Source organism: Pimephales promelas, chromosome 2 (genome assembly GCF_988280905.1).
Source record: "Pimephales promelas chromosome 2, fPimPro1.hap1.1, whole genome shotgun sequence".
In the NCBI taxonomy this organism is placed as follows: domain Eukaryota; kingdom Metazoa; phylum Chordata; class Actinopteri; order Cypriniformes; family Leuciscidae; genus Pimephales; species Pimephales promelas.
This window is the reverse complement of record NC_142770.1, coordinates 47205898-47224567: the sequence shown is the minus strand read 5'-3', so window position 1 is coordinate 47224567 and position 18670 is coordinate 47205898. Positions and strand designations below refer to the sequence as shown.

General features: G+C 37.6%; 2 protein-coding genes across 2 annotated transcripts; one reads left to right on the top strand and one right to left on the bottom strand.

Annotated features, from left to right (window-relative positions):
• Positions 1-6934: 6934 nt before the first annotated feature.
• LOC148997652 (uncharacterized) lies at positions 6935-12526 on the top strand. Its single transcript, XM_089123353.1, has 4 exons — positions 6935-7327; positions 8814-9052; positions 9887-10071; positions 11605-12526. The coding sequence occupies exons 1-4, from the start codon at positions 7069-7071 to the stop codon at positions 12377-12379; spliced, it is 1458 nt and encodes a 485-aa protein (XP_088979479.1). The 5' UTR covers positions 6935-7068; the 3' UTR covers positions 12380-12526.
• Positions 12527-12653: 127 nt separating this feature from the next.
• Positions 12654-16982, bottom strand: LOC148997651 (G2/M phase-specific E3 ubiquitin-protein ligase-like). Its single transcript, XM_089123325.1, has 3 exons — positions 16814-16982; positions 15972-16186; positions 12654-13584 (listed from the first exon to the last, which is right to left on the bottom strand). The coding sequence occupies exons 1-3, from the start codon at positions 16966-16968 to the stop codon at positions 13316-13318; spliced, it is 639 nt and encodes a 212-aa protein (XP_088979451.1). The 5' UTR covers positions 16969-16982; the 3' UTR covers positions 12654-13315.
• Positions 16983-18670: the final 1688 nt, after the last annotated feature.

Below are 18670 nucleotides of genomic sequence, written 5' to 3'. Positions count from 1 at the left end.
GTTACAAAAATGTTGAACTAAAGCTAATCAGTTTTCTTTGTTGAAAATTGACTATTCGTGCCAGAGCACATGCACACTCTACAGTCAACATCGTCAAGTAATCACACATCAGCTGATTTCCTGTCAGCTCTTTGGTACAATTAACTTCACCAATAATCTCCTCCTGTAACTGTCGGCCGGCTCACAAGCCGCGACAAAGAAGGGAATGACACGTAAGATTTAATGAAAAAGGAATAACATTTATTAAAGTAAAAATAAGAACAAGACAATAACAAAAGCAACAAAATAATGGCACGAGGGGAGAGCGCGCCCGTCACGACTGAAGGGAGCTGCTTTTATTTGCCGGCATCAGCTCTTAACACAGGTGAACACCATCAGTCCATCATGACGTCACTCACTCCAACTCCGACCTACAAATCAAATGAAAAGAACAACCAAAACGACATAATATGACCCAGACTGGGGTCGTAACACCTCCACCCATAAAAAAGTGGACATTTATGAACACAGTCACCCGATACTTCCCAAAACTGGAAAGACCCACCACTCTGTATTACTCTCCAATATCCTCAGCAACCACGGGCCCTGTGGAAGCAATTTAAGACAGACAAGTAGAGCAAAACATAGTTAGTCAAACAGTTAAAAGGAACAAGGAGCTCTGGACAATGCGTCAGCTACCACATTGTCAGTACCCCTGATGTGTCGGATGTCCAGCGCATATGACTGCAAGAAAAGGCACCAACGAGTCAGCCGTTGATTTGGGCACCGCAAAGAATGTAAATAGACAAGTGGATTGTGGTCCGTATACACAACCAATGGGTCTGACACGGATCCCACATACACTTCAAAGTGTTTCAAAGCCCAAATTAAAGCTAGTGCTTCCTTTTCAACGACCGAATAATTCAACTGATAAGAATTAAACTTTTTTGAAAAGTAGCTAACTGGACAATAAATTCCTTCTTCTCCAGCCTGCAACAACACTGCTCCAGCACCCACATTGCTAGCATCCACACATACCTGAAAAGAACGATCAAAACGAGGCGCTGCCAACACAGGAGAAGACGTAAGAAGTGATTTAGCTGCCTCAAAAGCTTCCTGACAGGTAGATGTCCAAACAAAAGGTACTTTAGCTTTCAACAAATCAGTGAGGGGGGCTACCACAGTAGAAAAATTCCTGCAAAATCCCCGATAGTAGCCTACTAACCCCAAAAACCGCATCAACTCCTTCTTAGTAGTAGGAGAAGGAAAACGATCAATGGCCTCAACCTTGGCCCGAACTGGTTGCACACATCCCTGTCCAACTACCTTACCCAAGTAAGTCACCGTCCCCTTGGCAAACTCGCACTTCGCCAGATTGACGGTCAGGCCAGCCTCTTCAAAACGAGAGAACAGGGCTATGATATGCTTCAAGTGCTGCTCCCATGAATCACTGAAAACTATTACATCGTCCAGATAGACGGCCACTCCCTCTAACCCAGACACACAACCCGATTCATCAACCGCTGAAAGGTTGCAGGCGCATTTCTAAGGCCAAAACTCAAAACATTATAAGAGAATAACCCCTCTGATGTAATAAAAGTGGAAATCTCTTGAGCTCTTTTGGTCAGTGGAACTTGCCAATAGCCTTTAAGCAGGTCGAACTTGCTTACAAATTTCGCCGAGCCAACCCGGTCAACACAATCCTCAATACGAGGCAGTGGAAAGGAGTCTGGTTTTGTTACTCTATTTATTTTTCGGTAGTCGGTGCAAAACCGATAAGTACCATCAGGTTTATTGACAAGCAAGCAGGGAGATGCCCAACTAGAGAATGAAGGTCGTGCAATATCATGATCCAGCATATATTTAACTTCAGCATTAAAATGCAAGAGTTTATTTGGAGACACCCGATAAAAATTCTGGCGAATAGGTTTCGAATCCCCAACATCAATATCGTGCTCCAATCAATGTGTGAGCGAAGGTACATCACCAAATAAGGAAACATGATGATTAATAAGATCAATCAAATCACTAGACTTATCCTCAGGCAAATGGGCCAGCACTTTACACACATTTTTAAGAGTATCTGAATTTTTTAAACGTCCCAATAGCACGGTATCATCTGGAAAAGAAACTCCCTCATCCATTTCCTCCCCCACAAGTGAAATTCTCTCAACTACTAATGCAGGTTTCACCTCATCGACCAACATCTTGTGAGAACGTGAATAATAGGGCTTCAACAAATTAACATGGCACAACTGGGTGGACTTTCGTCTCTCTGGAGTGGCAATCAGATAGTTTAAGTCAGTAACTTGTTTTTCTACCACATAGGGACCTGTAAACTGAGCTTGAAAAGGAGAGCCCTCAACAGGCAAAAGCGCCAAAACCTGATCGCCAGGCATGAACTTCCGTTCCTCAGTTCGTCGATCAAAAATAGTCTTCATACGCTTTTGCGAACACTGCAATTGTTCCTTTGCCACCTTACCTGCTTCATATAATCTACGCTTAAAGTCATTCACATAACTTATCAAGTTTTTTGGTGGTGCACTTTCAACCCACTGGTCTCTGAGTACAGCCAGCGGACCCCGAACTGTGTGCCCAAACACCAAATCATTGGGACTAAACCCAGTACTCTCCTGACATACCTCACGAGCTGATAACATCAACCACGGCAATCCTTGTTCCCAATCACCTTCCATCTCTGTACAATGTGAACGCAATAAAGACTTCAGCGTTTGATGGAACCACTCCAAATCCCCCTGGCTTTGAGCATGATAAGCACTAGCCTTATTGTGCTTAATGTGTAGCAATTTCAAGATCTGAGAAAACAAGTGAGAAGTGAAGTTAGAACCTTGATCACTTTGCACAATCTTCGGTATGCCAAAAATGGAAATGAACTGAGTCAAAGCCTTGACCACTGACTTAGCAGTTATTGTACGAAGAGGATATGCTGCAGGGTAGCGCGTAGAGGCACACATCACCGTGAGCAAATAAATGCAACCCGACTTTGATCTAGGTAGTGGGCCTACACAATCAATAATTAGGTGCTCAAACGGCGGACTGACCGCAGGAATAGGATACAATGGAGCAGGTTTGATCTTCTGATTTGGTTTACCTGTTAATTGACAAGTATGACATGTCTTTATATACTGGGACACATCCTTCTTCAATTTTGGCCAAAAGAAATTTTGAAGGATTCTGTGATACGTCTTTTTTACCCCTAAGTGACCTGCAAGTTTATCATGGGAGATCTGTAAAACCAGTGAACGATACTTCTCTGGAACTACCACCTGCATGACAGGATCTCCAGCAAAATCTCTACCATGAGGAATCCATTTTCTCACCAATATGCCATCCTTCAAAAAATACCCATGAGCAACATTTCTAATGTCATCAGAAGACATCACATTCTCAAACAGTTGATGGAGAGAAGAATCAAGTTGCTGTTCCTGGAGCAACTCAGAAGGAGAAACAGAAAAGTCATCAGGCAAGGAGAATGGTTTTACTACAGCAGAATCAAGAGTTACCCTTGGCTGTGCAGAGGTCATGGAACGAGTTACTGCACATGCAGTAAACACTTCCGGATAATTCTTGTGACTCTCGTCAGGACCTGGAAGAGGAACAGATAAAACCACAGGAGGTGAAAATGCATCAGGCCATACCCTTCCCCCTGCCAAATTATTTCCCATGATTATATCCACCCCATCCACAGGCAGTGACGGACGTACTCCAATCACCACTTCACCACTCACAAGCTCAGATGACAACATTACTCTGTGTAAAGGAACAGACACCACATCCAACCCAATTCCTCGGACAAGAATACTAGTACCAGTGTCACTCGAAAATGAAAATGGCAACACATCCTTCAATATAAAAGATTCTGAAGCTCCCGTATCTCTCAATATTGTTACTGGAATTTTTTTCTCTGTACCAACCATCGACACATGTCCATAGGTGATAAAAGGCGCATAATCACCATCTTCTAAAAGGTTAGCTCGTTTGTGAAATCCTTCACACACTGATTTAACAGGACTCAAGACTGGTGCCACAAGAGCAGTTAGTTTAACGCGAGGAAATTTTCCCCCTTTACTCTTGGCTTTAAGCACAGGACACTCACTTTTCCAGTGGCCTTTACCATGGCAGTAATTACAGATAAGAGATGAATTTCTAGACATACGATCTCCTTTATCTTCAAAAAATTCATCCCTTCTCTGAAACTCAAAACTCTTGTGTGTTAACACATAATCATCAGCTAATTCAGCAGCTTTAGCAGCTGTCTGCTTTCTGCTCATTTATATAAGTCGCAATTCGAGCAGGTACAGAATTCTTAAACTGTTCTAGCACGATTAAGTCAGTCAACTCCTCAAATGTGGTTACCTCAGATGCCATACACCAGCGATTAAATGCAGCACTGAGCTCTCTAGCAAACTCAACATGAGCAACATTAACACCTCTGGACAATGTTCTAAATTTTTGTCTGTACGCTTCTGGTACTAACTCGTACGATTTCAAAACTGCTGCTTTAACGAGGTCATAATCGTTACAGTCTGAGACTGGAAGAGATGAATACACTTCCTGAGCCCTACCAGTAAACACGCACTGTAAGAGCAGTGTACGTTCCTTACTGGGCCAACCTCTCGCGTCCGCAATTCGTTCAAACAAGGTAAAAAATGTATCCGGATCTCGCTCACAAAACTTAGGCATCAAACGCAAATTTCCCGCAACGTCAAATAGTCTAGAAGCTCCCTGAAAATCATCTTCTGAACCATCTCCATTTCGGTCTTCTCTCATAATATCCAAACGGTATTTCTGCAGCTGTAAATCTGTCTGTTTAGTTTTATTCCTCTCACGCTCCATTTCAAGCTGTAACAGCAATAACCTTTCCTGTTGTTCAAAAGTTAACGAGCCAACGGGTGGTTTAGTTTGACTAGTAGCTGTATCAGCCATTTCAATCAATATAGCTTGTTCTATCAATTTTGTTTTAACTGTTTCTCTAATTGTACTCTCTTTTAATCTTTTATCTACAAGCTCGATTTCATAATGATCCGCAATGCTAAACAACTAATCTTTTGAAAACGACTCAAGTAATGCTACAGAGGGAGAATTAATAAAATCTTCTACAAGGGTAGACATTACTTTACCATTAATAATGTGATTCACAAACCTCACGTGGTAAGAATAAAACGTTCCCCTTCCCTATCTATAGGAAAAAACAACTAACTAACTCACCCCTAATCTTCGTGTGGTTACTGGCGAGGGGTATTTAAGCACCAACTACCGCTGGTACAAGAAAAGCAACCAGCACGCTGGCGACTATCTCATACCACGGACATGCTCCCGAGACAACTGCTCTACTCACGGTCACCACACAAAAATAAAAAAAATTACATTACCCACTTGTTCCAAAAGGGACCAAGCAGCTACACCTAACCAAGGGAACTTCAACAATATTCTCACCACAATAAGATTAGTAAAATCACTTACCTCTTAGAGACAGCACAGAACAGCTAACTGATACAGCAACACATGTCCTCAAAACAAATAAATCCAACGCGCATTTCCCTTCAAACGACGAATGCGACCTCCCAAACAATAGCGTTCAAACAAACATTCTTCCGGTTTTTTTTCGTTCAGTTAATGAACGTGCCAAGTTCATTACAAAATAACCGAACGCAACAAAAACGCTTTCCAAATCAGGTCGACAAATAACAGGAAATTTCAAAGGTTTTACAAACAAGCGGACGAGCCCCCATTTGTCACGGCCGGCTCACAAGCCGCGACAAAGAAGGGAATGACACGTAAGATTTAATGAAAAAGGAATAACATTTATTAAAGTAAAAATAAGAACAAGACAATAACAAAAGCAACAAAATAATGGCACGAGGGGAGAGCGCGCCCGTCACGACTGAAGGGAGCTGCTTTTATTTGCCGGCATCAGCTCTTAACACAGGTGAACACCATCAGTCCATCATGACGTCACTCACTCCAACTCCAACCTACAAATCAAATGAAAAGAACAACCAAAACGACATAATATGACCCAGACTGGGGTCGTAACATTACGCTATAGGAGAACCACATACAACATATCAAATTGGCTCGGAGTTGATGAATTTAGCTCGAGGATACACACAACATCCGGTTTTCAAAATAAGTTGCCTTTATAAAACGGTTAGTTCCAATCATTGATTCTAAATGGTCAATAGCTGTGCTTTATTCACGATGAAACACGGCTATGACCGCTTCACCCAACGGTTCTATTTATCACTGCGCCCTTAGCAACACCCTTAGCAACCACACATATCAACATAAACATAAAAAAAAACTTAAGGATTAAAAAGGCTAAAATGTTGAAAGTAAATTTCGAATTACTACGTGGCATGACGATGGATAAGTGGTTTGAGGAACAATTTGGAGAGACTTTTACAAATACGAACCATCATGCTGAAGTGCTGAAATGTATCATTGATACATTTGAGAAAAATACCATGCAGCAAACCCATCAGCCTCTAGACAAAACAAAACATTTATTACAGCTCCTGACAGATATTTAACATAAGCTTAACATTAACCTAGCACACTAAGTTATATCCCTCGGAAAACGCAATATTATGGCAAGCCGTTTTAACATTTAATCATTTTAACCTACTAGTCTCTATTTTCATGCTACTAGTACTTATTTTTTAGATACTAGTATCTATTCCATTAAGTACTAGTACCTATTCATTAGCTACTAGTGCTTATTCTTTAGATACTAGTGCATTTTCTTTAGATACTAGTGCTTATTCTTTAGGTACTAGTACTTATTCATTAGATAGCCTACTAGTACTTATTCATTAGATACTAGTGCTTATTCCAATAGTGTCTAGTATTTAATTATACCCAACTTGTCAAGAAAAAATAGGACTAGTACTGATTTTTTAGTTACTAGTAACATTTTAGATCAAAGATATCTTTACCTTAATTGATACTAGTACTGTTTGAATAATCAGTATGCAAATTATATGTTGAATATTAATGAACCAACAACATATGATATGAGGATGACAGGAAACGGAAGGAGAAGAGGAGAAAGGATTAATGTAAAACATGTCTGAGGTTGTTGAACAAATTCGCAGAAAATGCAGTTATGTTGAAAGAGCACATGGACATGGAGTCTTAGGAAGCGCACATCTGAAGGCCATTGATTCGACTTTATTGAATTTAAGAAGAATTGAAGGCTCGCTGTCTCCTGAAACAATGGAGGAACTTATTAGTAGTCTATCGGATCTCAGAGCTTTTGTCAGACAGTCCGTGTCACTCGAGGAGCGCAGAGCAGACGCCTTCACAGTTCCTAGAATTCGCTCAGGTGAGGTCTTTCACACAGATGCTGCTCGGAAACACGCTGTTACTCTGGTCTCGTTTAAAAGAGGCGTTATGTTATTTATTAATCTCGCGTCTCGTTTTCATGTCCCGCATTCCCAAATCTTTCCGAATGAATAAATATGGTGTTAATGAGAAGACTAATTAAAAAGTAGGCTAAGTCCTAAACTTCTCAGTGTCTGACCATCATCCACCTGTAGTGTTTACCGTTTACCGTGTTTACTTTGATGACTGGTGATAATAAAAATAAAATAAGTTATCAAAAAACGCTACAGCACTCGAGGGAATTAAACTATTGACTTTGGCTTTTGGTTTTATGAACTATGCTCAGTATTTCACTGCAGCATGGTAGGGTACCTTTAATACTATTTTGTGTAAATGGGTAAAAAACAAACAAACAAAAAAGCTTTTTAATGTGAACACGTGCAGTTCTTTTGTATTTCAAGAAAATAAGCAGCACTGCATTGAATAGCCTACATTAACATAAAAATGAAAAGAAAAAAAAAATACAGGCAAATACAATCATAATTCTTAAGAAACTCGTTCTTATTGTTATCAATACGTTTTAAATTTTTTTACAACAGTGGAATTCCCAATGAGAAATCTTGAGATTCTATATGCAGTTCAAAAACACATAAAAAGTTGTCTTCACGTCATTGTTTTGTTTTAAATAAAATTCATGTTTAGTTATAGTTATGCAGATAATGTTGAGCTAGAGAATTCATACAGTACATTATTGATGCACAGTATTTATTTATTATTAAAGAAATTGGAAAATGTTAGGGCAGCCCAATGTTACTTGTTGCCCAAATACTGATAAAAGTGTAGAAACACCCCTGCTGCCAAACATTCTGTTCTTACAGGGTTTCCCAGTAAACAATACCTGTCTATAATACCTGTAAATAAATGTGACTTGACTCGACTCTAAACATGTTTATTAGACGTTGAAATATACATTCATAATGACATTGTTCAGATCGAATGACACTAAAAGCAAAGCATGGAATTAAATAACAAAGAAGAAAAGGCATTATCAATTTAAGGCATTATCATTATTAATCTCAACAACCTAAATATTTAAAATAAAAATATTTTAAGAGTTTTACTTTTTTAAGGTTTTGTATTCATATACTTCCATTTGAGTAAACAAGAATTTGTTCAAAAATAAAAGTCAATAAGATAATTAGGTATCCCTACATTAGCTTCAGAAATTTGTCTTGTGGTTTTGGCAAATATTACATGTTTATGCTTCATAAAGAACAAAATAAACAAAAAAATATATTGTGGCAAAATAAATCCTATCATTGTCACAATACAAAATGCATTACTATTATTCTATGATTTATTCTATTATACTATTAGTTTATGTTAAAACAAGATTAGCATATTTTTGTGTAAAAATATTTATTTTACGCAATATGTCATTTATTGTTGTTAATCAATTTTGTTTAACAATGTTTGTATATCCGCAGGTCAGCGAGGGAGACCTAAGATAACAGTTACAAGACAACAGCTGGAATTCTTGGTGACCCAGGGCTACACCATCAAGCGCATGGCCCAACTTTTGGGATGTTCGGCATCATTTTTATATAAGAGAACAAAAGCTCTAGGGCTGCCAACTAGGAATTCCATGTCAAGATCGTTGACTGATGAGGAGTTGGAACAGCACATTAGACGACTTCATGCGTTATATCCCAGATCTGGCAATGAGGTAGTAACAAACTTTTTGATCTCTATAATGTTGTAACTTAGTATTGTAATTTTACATTTTGTTACTTTAAATGTGAATTTTTTAGTCCGTTTTTAAAATGTAGGCTGATCCTGAGTAAGGCTAGTATTCTAGTACGCAGTTCAGATCAGAGGTGTTTCAGAATCCACTCACCAGTCAAATGCAGATGTTGCAATAATTTGGAAAAAAAGTGACTTGATCACTCTGTTCTGTACATTGCAAACTATGACCATGCATATACAAATATGAGAGCATAATGCATCTAAGCAAAGGCCTTTTTAATTAAGGCGCTTTATAAAGGCCTTTTTAAAGCGAATTTTCTTACGCGAACACATTGCTTCAGAAGGCCTTATTAACCCCTCAGAGCCATGTGGAACACTTATGATGGATAGATGAACTTTTTATGGTGGATAGATTAACTTTTCTGATGGATAGATGCACATATCATGGATAGATGCACTTTTATGATGGATGATGTGCTTTTATGATGGATGATGCACTTTTATGATGGATGATGTGCTTTTATGATGGATGATGCACTTTTATGATGGGTGGATGCACTTTTATGGACTTCAAAACAGAAACGGCCATTCACTGCCATTGTAAAGCTGGGAAGAGCCAGGACATTTTTTTTAATATAACGCTGATTGTATTCGTCTGGAAGAAGAATGTCACACACACCTAGGATGGCTTAAGGGTGAGTAAATCATGGGATAATTTTTGCCATTTTTGGCTGAAGTATCCCTTCAAGCATTGTCTGTGAAACTGGGAGTAAATCGAACTCTGTGTAATTATTTGCATACCAAAACATTACAGATGATGAGAGCATTGCTGCGAGCAGAGGGATTGATGGTGTCACGACAGAGAGTGAGAGTAATGTTGACGAACATTGACCCAGCAGCAGCTGCACGTAGATGGAGTACTGCCGTGGCCAGAAGAACATATTATGTGCCATATCCAAACAGTCTGTGGCACATGGATGGAAATATGCGTCTCATCAGGTATTTAGGATTTTCTTTAAATATATATATATATATATATATATATATATATTATTAAACACACACACACACACACACACACACATATATATATATATATATATATATGAAGAGTTCAGATGGAAAAGCCTCTAAATGCCATTTGAAATTTTCTTCTTTAATGATGATTTTTTATCAAACTTGTATATTTAAGTTCAGTAATTTCACTTAAATAACAATTAATAGGTAATTATCATTGCCATTTAAGTGAAATCACTGATTTTAAATATACAAGCTTGCTAAAAATTATCATTCTAGAAGAAAATTTCAAATGGCACTTAGAGGCTTTTGCATCTGAACTCTTCATATATATATATATATATATAGATGTAAGGAAAAATGTAGAGCGAGGGGTTTGTTATAGCGAATACAAACCCGACAGGCTGATTAGGAGCCCAACGCGAAGCAGTGCCTGAAGGGTTTGTATTCACTATAACAACCGTCTCAATATGCATTATCCCGCTTATTACATGACTAACTACAAAAAAAATCAATAATTTGATTCAAAATATTGATTTTGAAAAGGAATTGATTTAAAATGGTTGTATTGCTTCCGCTAAAGAAAATAGTTCACTCCGTCTCTACAGGTAGAATCCATGGCAACGCTGTTTTTCATGGCAACGGTGTGTTCTACCAGAGACTTTGCTTCTACCCAATTGGCAACATTCTAATCTAAAAAATGAGACCGACCCGGAAGTGCGAAAAACTTCAATATGTTGAAAATCCGCTAGGGGCAGCAGGTGCCAAAAGGGCGCAAATGTCCATAGTCCCCAATGTTAAAATGTTCGTTTTCACAGTATAAATTCATGTTTTTACAGGTTGGTGCCATGTATTTTTCGCTAGGTTCCGAGTGCCTGACAACTGCAAGGGGGGTGAATTTTTTTTTCTAACTCGTTAGTTTAGATCGTATTTAGATATAAAATGTATGACAAATAAGGGCGTGGTTAAGTTTGATTGAAAGCTGATAACAGGCTGCGCAGAGTGGAATTCTTGATCATGAATTCATGATCTGTCACAACACATCAAACCACCTTCAAATAGCCTCAAAACCGTTCTTCATAAAGTCTATGGGTGATGTCACAGACGTCCATATTTTTTAGTCTATGGTTGTACTTAGCAGTGTCTGTCATCAAGAAATAACACACCACATTCTATATTAGAATTCAACCAAGCGCTTGTAATAAATAATTGGTAGAAGTCTAATGTAGAATGTGGTCTATTATTTCTTGATAACAGACGCTGCTAAATACAACACAACGTTGCCATGAAAAACAGCGTCATCGTTTTGGCTGATCGGATTGTTTCTTTGAATTTACTATTCATTAAGACTAACAAGTAATCCACAAAGATGCATCAGCAAAATGGCTAGACTAGGTGTAAAATAAAACAATCACAAATCATCTTAATTTCTGCTTATTAGTTTTTTTTAGTGAGTGGTAGCATTATGCCAGAGCTGTTAAATATCTGTTTTTTTTTTTGTTGTTTTTTTTTCAGATGGGGCTTAGTCATTCATGGAGCTATAGATGGATACTCTCGCCTGATTACATACTTAAACTGTAATACAGACAACAGAGCTGCCACAGTGCTCACACAGTTCTTAAAAGCCACATGTGTTTATGGACTTCCATCCAGAGTGCGGTCAGATCATGGTGGAGAAAACACACAAGTGGCATTGTTCATGAATGTTGTTCATGGTGTGGAGCACAGAAGCCACATCACAGGGGAGTCTGTACACAATCAGAGGATTGAACGCCTTTGGAGGGATGTATTCCTGCATGTTTTGCACAGTTTCTACAATGAGTTCTACAGCTTTGAGGACAATGGCACCCTAGATCCTGCAAATGACGTCCACAAGCTTTCTCTTCATCTTGTGTATTTACCTGAAATTCAAAGTAGATTGAGCAGGTTTCGTGAAGCCTGGAATCATCACCATCTAAGAACGGAAAACAACCGAACACCCTCTCAGATCTGGACTGATGGCATGCTGACCAACATGGGGGTAAATAGCACATCTATCAACAATGTGTTTGGTGATGATCCATTCACAGAGCACAATTTAGAAGGACTTCTGGCACAACATGGCATTAACAACTTCCCAGCTGAAATGGTCGACCAGTTCCCTGCCGTTGATGTCCATCCACCCAGTGTTGACCTCAGCCAGGAACAACAGGAAGAGGTTTTGATTGCTATAGAAGGCATTGCAGACTTGAAATTGAAATATCAAATGTGCTGCAATGAAATTTCCCATCAACTTTCCTTAATTGAGTGAAAACAAATCTGAAAACTTGTTTGCTACGAGTTTTTAAAGCTGTTTGTTTGTCAATGTAGAATAGACAATCTTTAGAATTTTTCCAAGAATATGGGTCTATTTCTCCCCTTCCATGCTGCCAAACAGAAATATTTTCTTTGAAGTGTTTTATTTGACTAAAAACAATAAACAAGATTTTTTTCCACAATATTTTACACTGTGGCTTTAGTAGTTTTACTTTTATATTTCATACAATAATAAAGAAAAAACACTCATTCAATTTTTTTAAAATTCTTTTCTTTTAATTGTTTACATTTAACAATTGTGTACATAAAAAGAAAGGGTTTCTAAAAGAAAGGGTTTCAAAAAGAGCACTAAGAGGTAAACTTGTTATGGATAGAACTTATCCAATTTGTTGGATTTTATAAGGTTGTTGACACAAACCTGTCAGTTTATACAAGCAAACTAAACCTGCTGGACTTTATTCAATTTATCACCCAACTAAACCTGTTGGATTTTATTCAGTTTATCACCCAACTAAACCTGTTGGATTTTATTCAGTTTATCACCCAACTAAACCAGTTTATGCTGAACTATTTTCCACTTAAAAAAACAAAACACCTTTTAAAGGGATAGTTCACCCAAAAATGATAATTCTATCATGTACGGGGAGTACTCAGGTTGTTCCGAACCAGTATGAGTTTCTTTCTTCTACTGAACACAAAGGAGGATAATTTAAAGAATGTTGGAATCCAAATAGTTGATGGTAGCCATTGACTTTCATAATAGAAAAAAATAATAATATGGAAGTCAATGGGGTCCATCAATTTTTTTGTTACTTTTGTGTTCAGCAGAAGAAAGAAACTACTACAGGTTTGGAACAAGAGGGTGAGTACATGACAGAATTATCATTTTTGGGTGAACTATCCCTTTAAAACAAACCTATGCACAACGATCTTACTCTTGACCAAACCCTTGCGTGTTGCAAATACCGAAGTCCATATTCGACTTAAAATTGGCATAGTCCTTGTGTAAAGGGAGACGCAAGCAGTTGATGCACGTGTTTGAAGTTGGAAACTTCTCTCTTAGTGAAGCGGACCAAGGTGTAGTATCAGGAGTATGTAGGAACTCAATGGATGGCTGAGGCTTTAATCCAATTGCAGGCAGAACACTGCATCCAGTTGTGAACATAAGGATTTTTTCTAGCGAGCAGTTACAGTTGCCCTCTGAAAAAGAAAAGTGACAAGACTGATTAATAAGATAAACATTTATAATCACAAAAAAAAAAATGCTTAACTGTCTGAGCTGATTTGATGCCTGGGAGTTATTCTAGAACAGGGGTGCACAAACTTTTTCCTACGAAGGGCCAAAAAAAAAAAAAAAATCAAACTTGATTGCTGGCCGTGGGCCAAAAGTAAATTTTGCATCATAAATCAAACAGTATTACATTAAAGTTGCTATGGGTTTATTTGTTTTATAATATTTAAAATAAATATAAAACAACTTCAATCTGATTAACTAATGCAGTTTAATTTGTAAAGTTTTGCATTTTAAAGAAATTTCCAATCAAATCAAAGGATACCACGGGCCAACTTTGGCCATCTCTGTTCTAGAAAGAAGGTTATGCAAAATACCCAGGTAAGTTTAGAGGCAAAAATTAACTTTCAGTTATTAAAAAAAAATAGTAATAATAATAATAAAAGTATTTTCTTACACAAACCCATCGATTTGCTTCATAAGGCCTTTATTAACCCCTGGAGCTGGGATTACTTTAAATCATGGATGGATGCAGTTTTTTTTACAATTTTTTTGCTGTTTGGGCTGCCATTATATTGCTGGATTAGCCAAGATACGTTTTAACGCTTTGTATTCGTCTGAAAGAAGAAAGTCATATCCACCTAGGATGGCTTGAGGTGCAAGTAAATCATGGGATAATTTTAGTTTTTCGGTTAACTATCCCTGTTAGTCAGGTATGCTGATTCCGAAAACGTGTCAGGGAGCAAGTTCAGTCAATAGAGAATGTTCACAGTTAAAACACAAAGACATTCTCAACAGAGCATCGAATCCATGAGTCACCACAGAAAGTGATTAAAAGAAAAAGTGTGCCACTTTTTGCCTCCATTCCCACAGTGACACATGGATTTGTCACTGATTTGTCACTGTCAAGAATATGTTTGTGTTCTCACAGCGAACATTGACTAAACTTACCCCGGTTGCATTTTTGGAACCAGCCAACCCTGAGAAAGCAAGGACTGGGTTAATTAAAGAGCAACATGCAGGTTGGACACCCCTATATAGCATTGTTTATGTTGATGATAAAACAACTAGATTTTCTGAACTGGAGTAATATATATATATTTAGCCATTAACGATATTTTGAGAAAAATTGTAATAAAATAACTCCCTATGAAGCACTATCCGGAAGTGACGATCGCCGAGGGAGTCTTGTTCAAGTTCAGGCTCAGGTTACAATGGATGCGAACGACGAAACCGCGTTCTGTGACGTTGACGAATATGCCTATGATGGCCAACAGGCATATAATTATGAGCCTCCGAGGCGACATAGAAGTCGGGGAGATCGGGGAAGGAATAACGGGCAGAGGAGAGAAGTAAGGTTAGAGTTGTGGTGTCGAAAAAACAGTGGCGAATCGGGCAAGTGACTTGGTGAGTTCATGTAAGTTAGCTAGCACCGTGGCTAACGCTGGTCCATCTACTGTCTGGCTAACTACCTTGGTTTTTTTGCAATAAATCTGCTTCAGCAAACATACGTTCGACTTTGTTCTTGATTAAACATCCATTTAGATTGTCTTAATTTAAGGCAGCAACATACTGTCTTCTCATATTCTACACTGACAGTGATTGTGCAATCCATCCAAGCTGGTTAGCACTATCTACACTGACTAATGACCATGCCATAACAACAAATAAATAATGCTTTTCAACTGCAGTTAGTGATACCATTTAAAGCGAGTAAAATGTGCGCCTCAAACGACCGAGTGTGTGTGTGTGTGTGGTAACAGACGAGGCAGTGAAGTCTGCTCTCTTCACCTGCACAAAACGCACCCAAGACCAAAAAGCCTTGTTTTTCCTAGAAGGAAATTGTTTGACACAATTTCCTAACAGGCTGGAATTGTTGGCTTCTCTAAAACTCTCTGTCTCTCACTACTGCTCTAACTACATTAACACCTAGCAATGAGAAAGCGGACCGCGTCACCGCGAGCTCTTGTATTTGCCTCGGGCTACGTCATATGACGCGTTGCTAGCGGGAAAGGCGTATTCCAGAGCCTTGCACATTTTCATCAAAATCTCTACATCAAATGAGATTTCATTAGTAATTTCTACAGGTGTTTTTAAAAGACTTCTGCAGACAATTTAATGTATTAATTCAGAAATAAATTCAACCTGCATGTTGCTCTTTAACAGAGTTCAGCCTATCTGTGATCGTAACAAGTGATGTATTCCTTAAACAAGGTTAACTTACCAAGGCTACCAAGACAAAATAAATACGAAAATTCTGTTTTATGATGTAAATGGTGCATGCTGTTTTATGTTGTTACTAACTATTTCCATTGCAAAAGAAGCCATTAACATACCAATCAGTTACATTACTTGCCTTCTGCATCTAGAAGGTAGTCCCTCCAAAAAGCTACTGCAGTGTTTTCTTCTGCCCGCCTGTTACTTCCAGCAACAGAGTAGCGAATGTTAAACAAGTCTTCAAGGGTGTCTGCAGTAAGTGGCTGTTGTGGGCTGCAGAAAAGGGTTCTGAAGGCTTCTTTGTGTTTAACAACAGCCTCCAACAAGCCAAGAGTCATCAGGCCCTCCCGGAGTCTTCAAGAAAAATAAAAACTTGTTTGAAAGGGAAACCTTATCCCATGAAAATGTGAAAATTTTAGTTTGTGCATAAAAGTATTGTTACTTTTATGCACAAACTAAAATTTTCACATTTTCATGGGATAAGGTTGTTATTTATGATAGCCTGTAGAGAATTGTATAGTTTACTAGTCAATATACAATTACATATACATATACATTCATGTAGCTTATGTGAAGAGACCTTTACATAAGTTAGAAATGGCATACCAAATGTAAACTAAAGCTGTAAAGCAAATATATTTTTTTTCTGGCCATTTTATTCTTCACTTTTTATGTGCACTTTTCTTCTTGTATCTTCCTGTTGCTGCAATAATAACTCTAATCTCACAAGAAAATTAAAAAAGTTTAGAATGTAAAAATGTACTAAAATGTAAATTAAAGCTGTAAAGTAAAATTTTATTTATTTTTTATTTATCTGGCTTACCGTCCAAATATGTGGCCATAAAGAAATATCAATACTGATGGTGCAATTGAATATACTAATCTCGAGAGCATGATCATTTTATATATATATATATATATATATATTTATTTTTTTTTCCCATCCATCCATATATATATATATATATATATCATTCTTACCGTTCAAGTGGGCCATGAACTCTGTTCACAACCTGGAACATTAAAATATCATCTACAAGCTGATCCTTGTCTCTGAGGGATTTTATTGCTCGAAGACAGCCTGCATTTGCCAGGTATTCAGTTATACACTCAGTTGCCTGACATAATTCTTCCATGGTTGCAGCATTGGCAATCTGGAAAATATACATATGAATTAATTACAATGCAAATTGTGACTTTAAGCAAGCGATATCATGCTCCATGTACTTTTTGGCTCTATATCAGCACAACTGAGATTCGGCTGAGTGTTACATTGCATTTATACAACAGTTTGATGGCACAAATTACAATTGTGAAAAAATAAATAAGAAAGCTTATTCAAATAAATTAAAGTGGCATTTATACAAATCTCAAGTTGGCAGTTTAACAGTTTGAGCCCAAGCCTCCATTACTAACGCTACATTACTTAAGCAATGTTTTAAATGTAGAGTATTTGGGAGAAAGAGCGATTGACTCAGAGAGTGTATTGTGGTAAAAAAATTATGGTGGGTTTGCTCATCTGCCATGAAACTTGCTGTGACAAATGCATTGGAGAAGTGATACAACCGGTGAAACGGTTCCTGTGGAGATACTGGTAGAACGTCGCATGGCTGGAAATACCTCAGCCAATCGGATTCAATGACCAGAACAAACTGTTGTATACATATAATAAAACTGTTAGTTTCTGTCCTTGATTCTGATTGGTCATTAGTATGTATATATATATGCGTGTGTATAGACACACACACACACACACAAGTGAATTCTGTGTGTAGAGACTTCTGAACTTGCACCAGATGAAACATTTTCAATAAAAGGTGACATCAAAAACAGTTGAGGTGAATATTGTCAAAAATATTGAGGTGGGATGGCTAATGTTAAAAGCCTTATGTGACTACGCCAAGATGCCTTGAGTAGACCACAAGCCAGATAAACATGCAGTAGCTGCTAAATTAAGACTTAAGAACTGCTAGAACTATCTGAACAACTAGCAATTAGGCTGACCAGTCAAATTAGACAAATGTTATCTGGCTGACTGACCAAAAACAATAATGACTATAATACTAAGTGGTTTATACACCGTGCGTGCTCCACCCTCCTTAAGACATGCGCAACCGGCCCCGCAGGATTCCATCTTATCTGCTCATCACAAAGTGAAATAAAACACTTCATAAACCTGTATTGTATCAATCATTATTGATTGATATGACACAACTAATTAAAAACTTTGCTGAAAAAAAAAAAATTGGATCCAGTGGAATCCACTGGAAATGCAATTGGATCCATAAAAATGCAAGTAAATTTCACAAATTACAAAGAAACGGCAAATAATGCACTGAATTATTAAACATGAAAAACGGAAATAGTATTTTCTTGTTTTTTGTAAAACATACTCCGATAATCTGTTTTATTTACAACTTCTCAAAAAAATATTTTTTTACTGTGTTCACAACTCTAAATTGAACCTTTATATTTTTATAACAGATAATACAAAGGCAGAATTAAGGCAAGAAATAAACACAGGAGAGAACCTATATTGACCAGCACAGATTTAAAGATTGATCTAATGGAGAAGAGAGAAAGAGAAGAATGTCAAACAAAAAAGGAACGAAATTATGATCTAATGAACCAAAGACATCGAGTCTATTCAGACTAAACATTTATAGCATTTATGATTCAGCATTTATAGTGGCAAACTAAACTGTGAGTATTTATGATATGTAAGATCAAACCTTGTCATGTATCTTTATTCATCAACAGAGTTTCATCTCTCACTTTTTCATTCACTGTACAAACTTTAAAAAGCATAATTCACATTTACAGTTCATTCGTTTACAT

Coding starts and splice junctions, on each gene's coding strand:
- LOC148997652 (XM_089123353.1), top strand. CDS start 7,069: ATGTCTGAGGTTGTTGAACAAATTCGCAGAAAATGCAGTTATGTTGAA. Junction 9,053..9,886: donor ATCCCAGATCTGGCAATGAG/GTAGTAACAAAC, acceptor AAAACATTACAG/ATGATGAGAGCATTGCTGCG. Junction 10,072..11,604: donor GGAAATATGCGTCTCATCAG/GTATTTAGGATT, acceptor TTTTTTTTTCAG/ATGGGGCTTAGTCATTCATG.
- LOC148997651 (XM_089123325.1), bottom strand. CDS start 16,968: ATGGAAGAATTATGTCAGGCAACTGAGTGTATAACTGAATACCTGGCA. Junction 16,187..16,813: donor GTTCATGGCCCACTTGAACG/GTAAGAATGATA, acceptor TTTTTCTTGAAG/ACTCCGGGAGGGCCTGATGA. Junction 13,585..15,971: donor CTACCTTCTAGATGCAGAAG/GCAAGTAATGTA, acceptor TTTCTTTTTCAG/AGGGCAACTGTAACTGCTCG.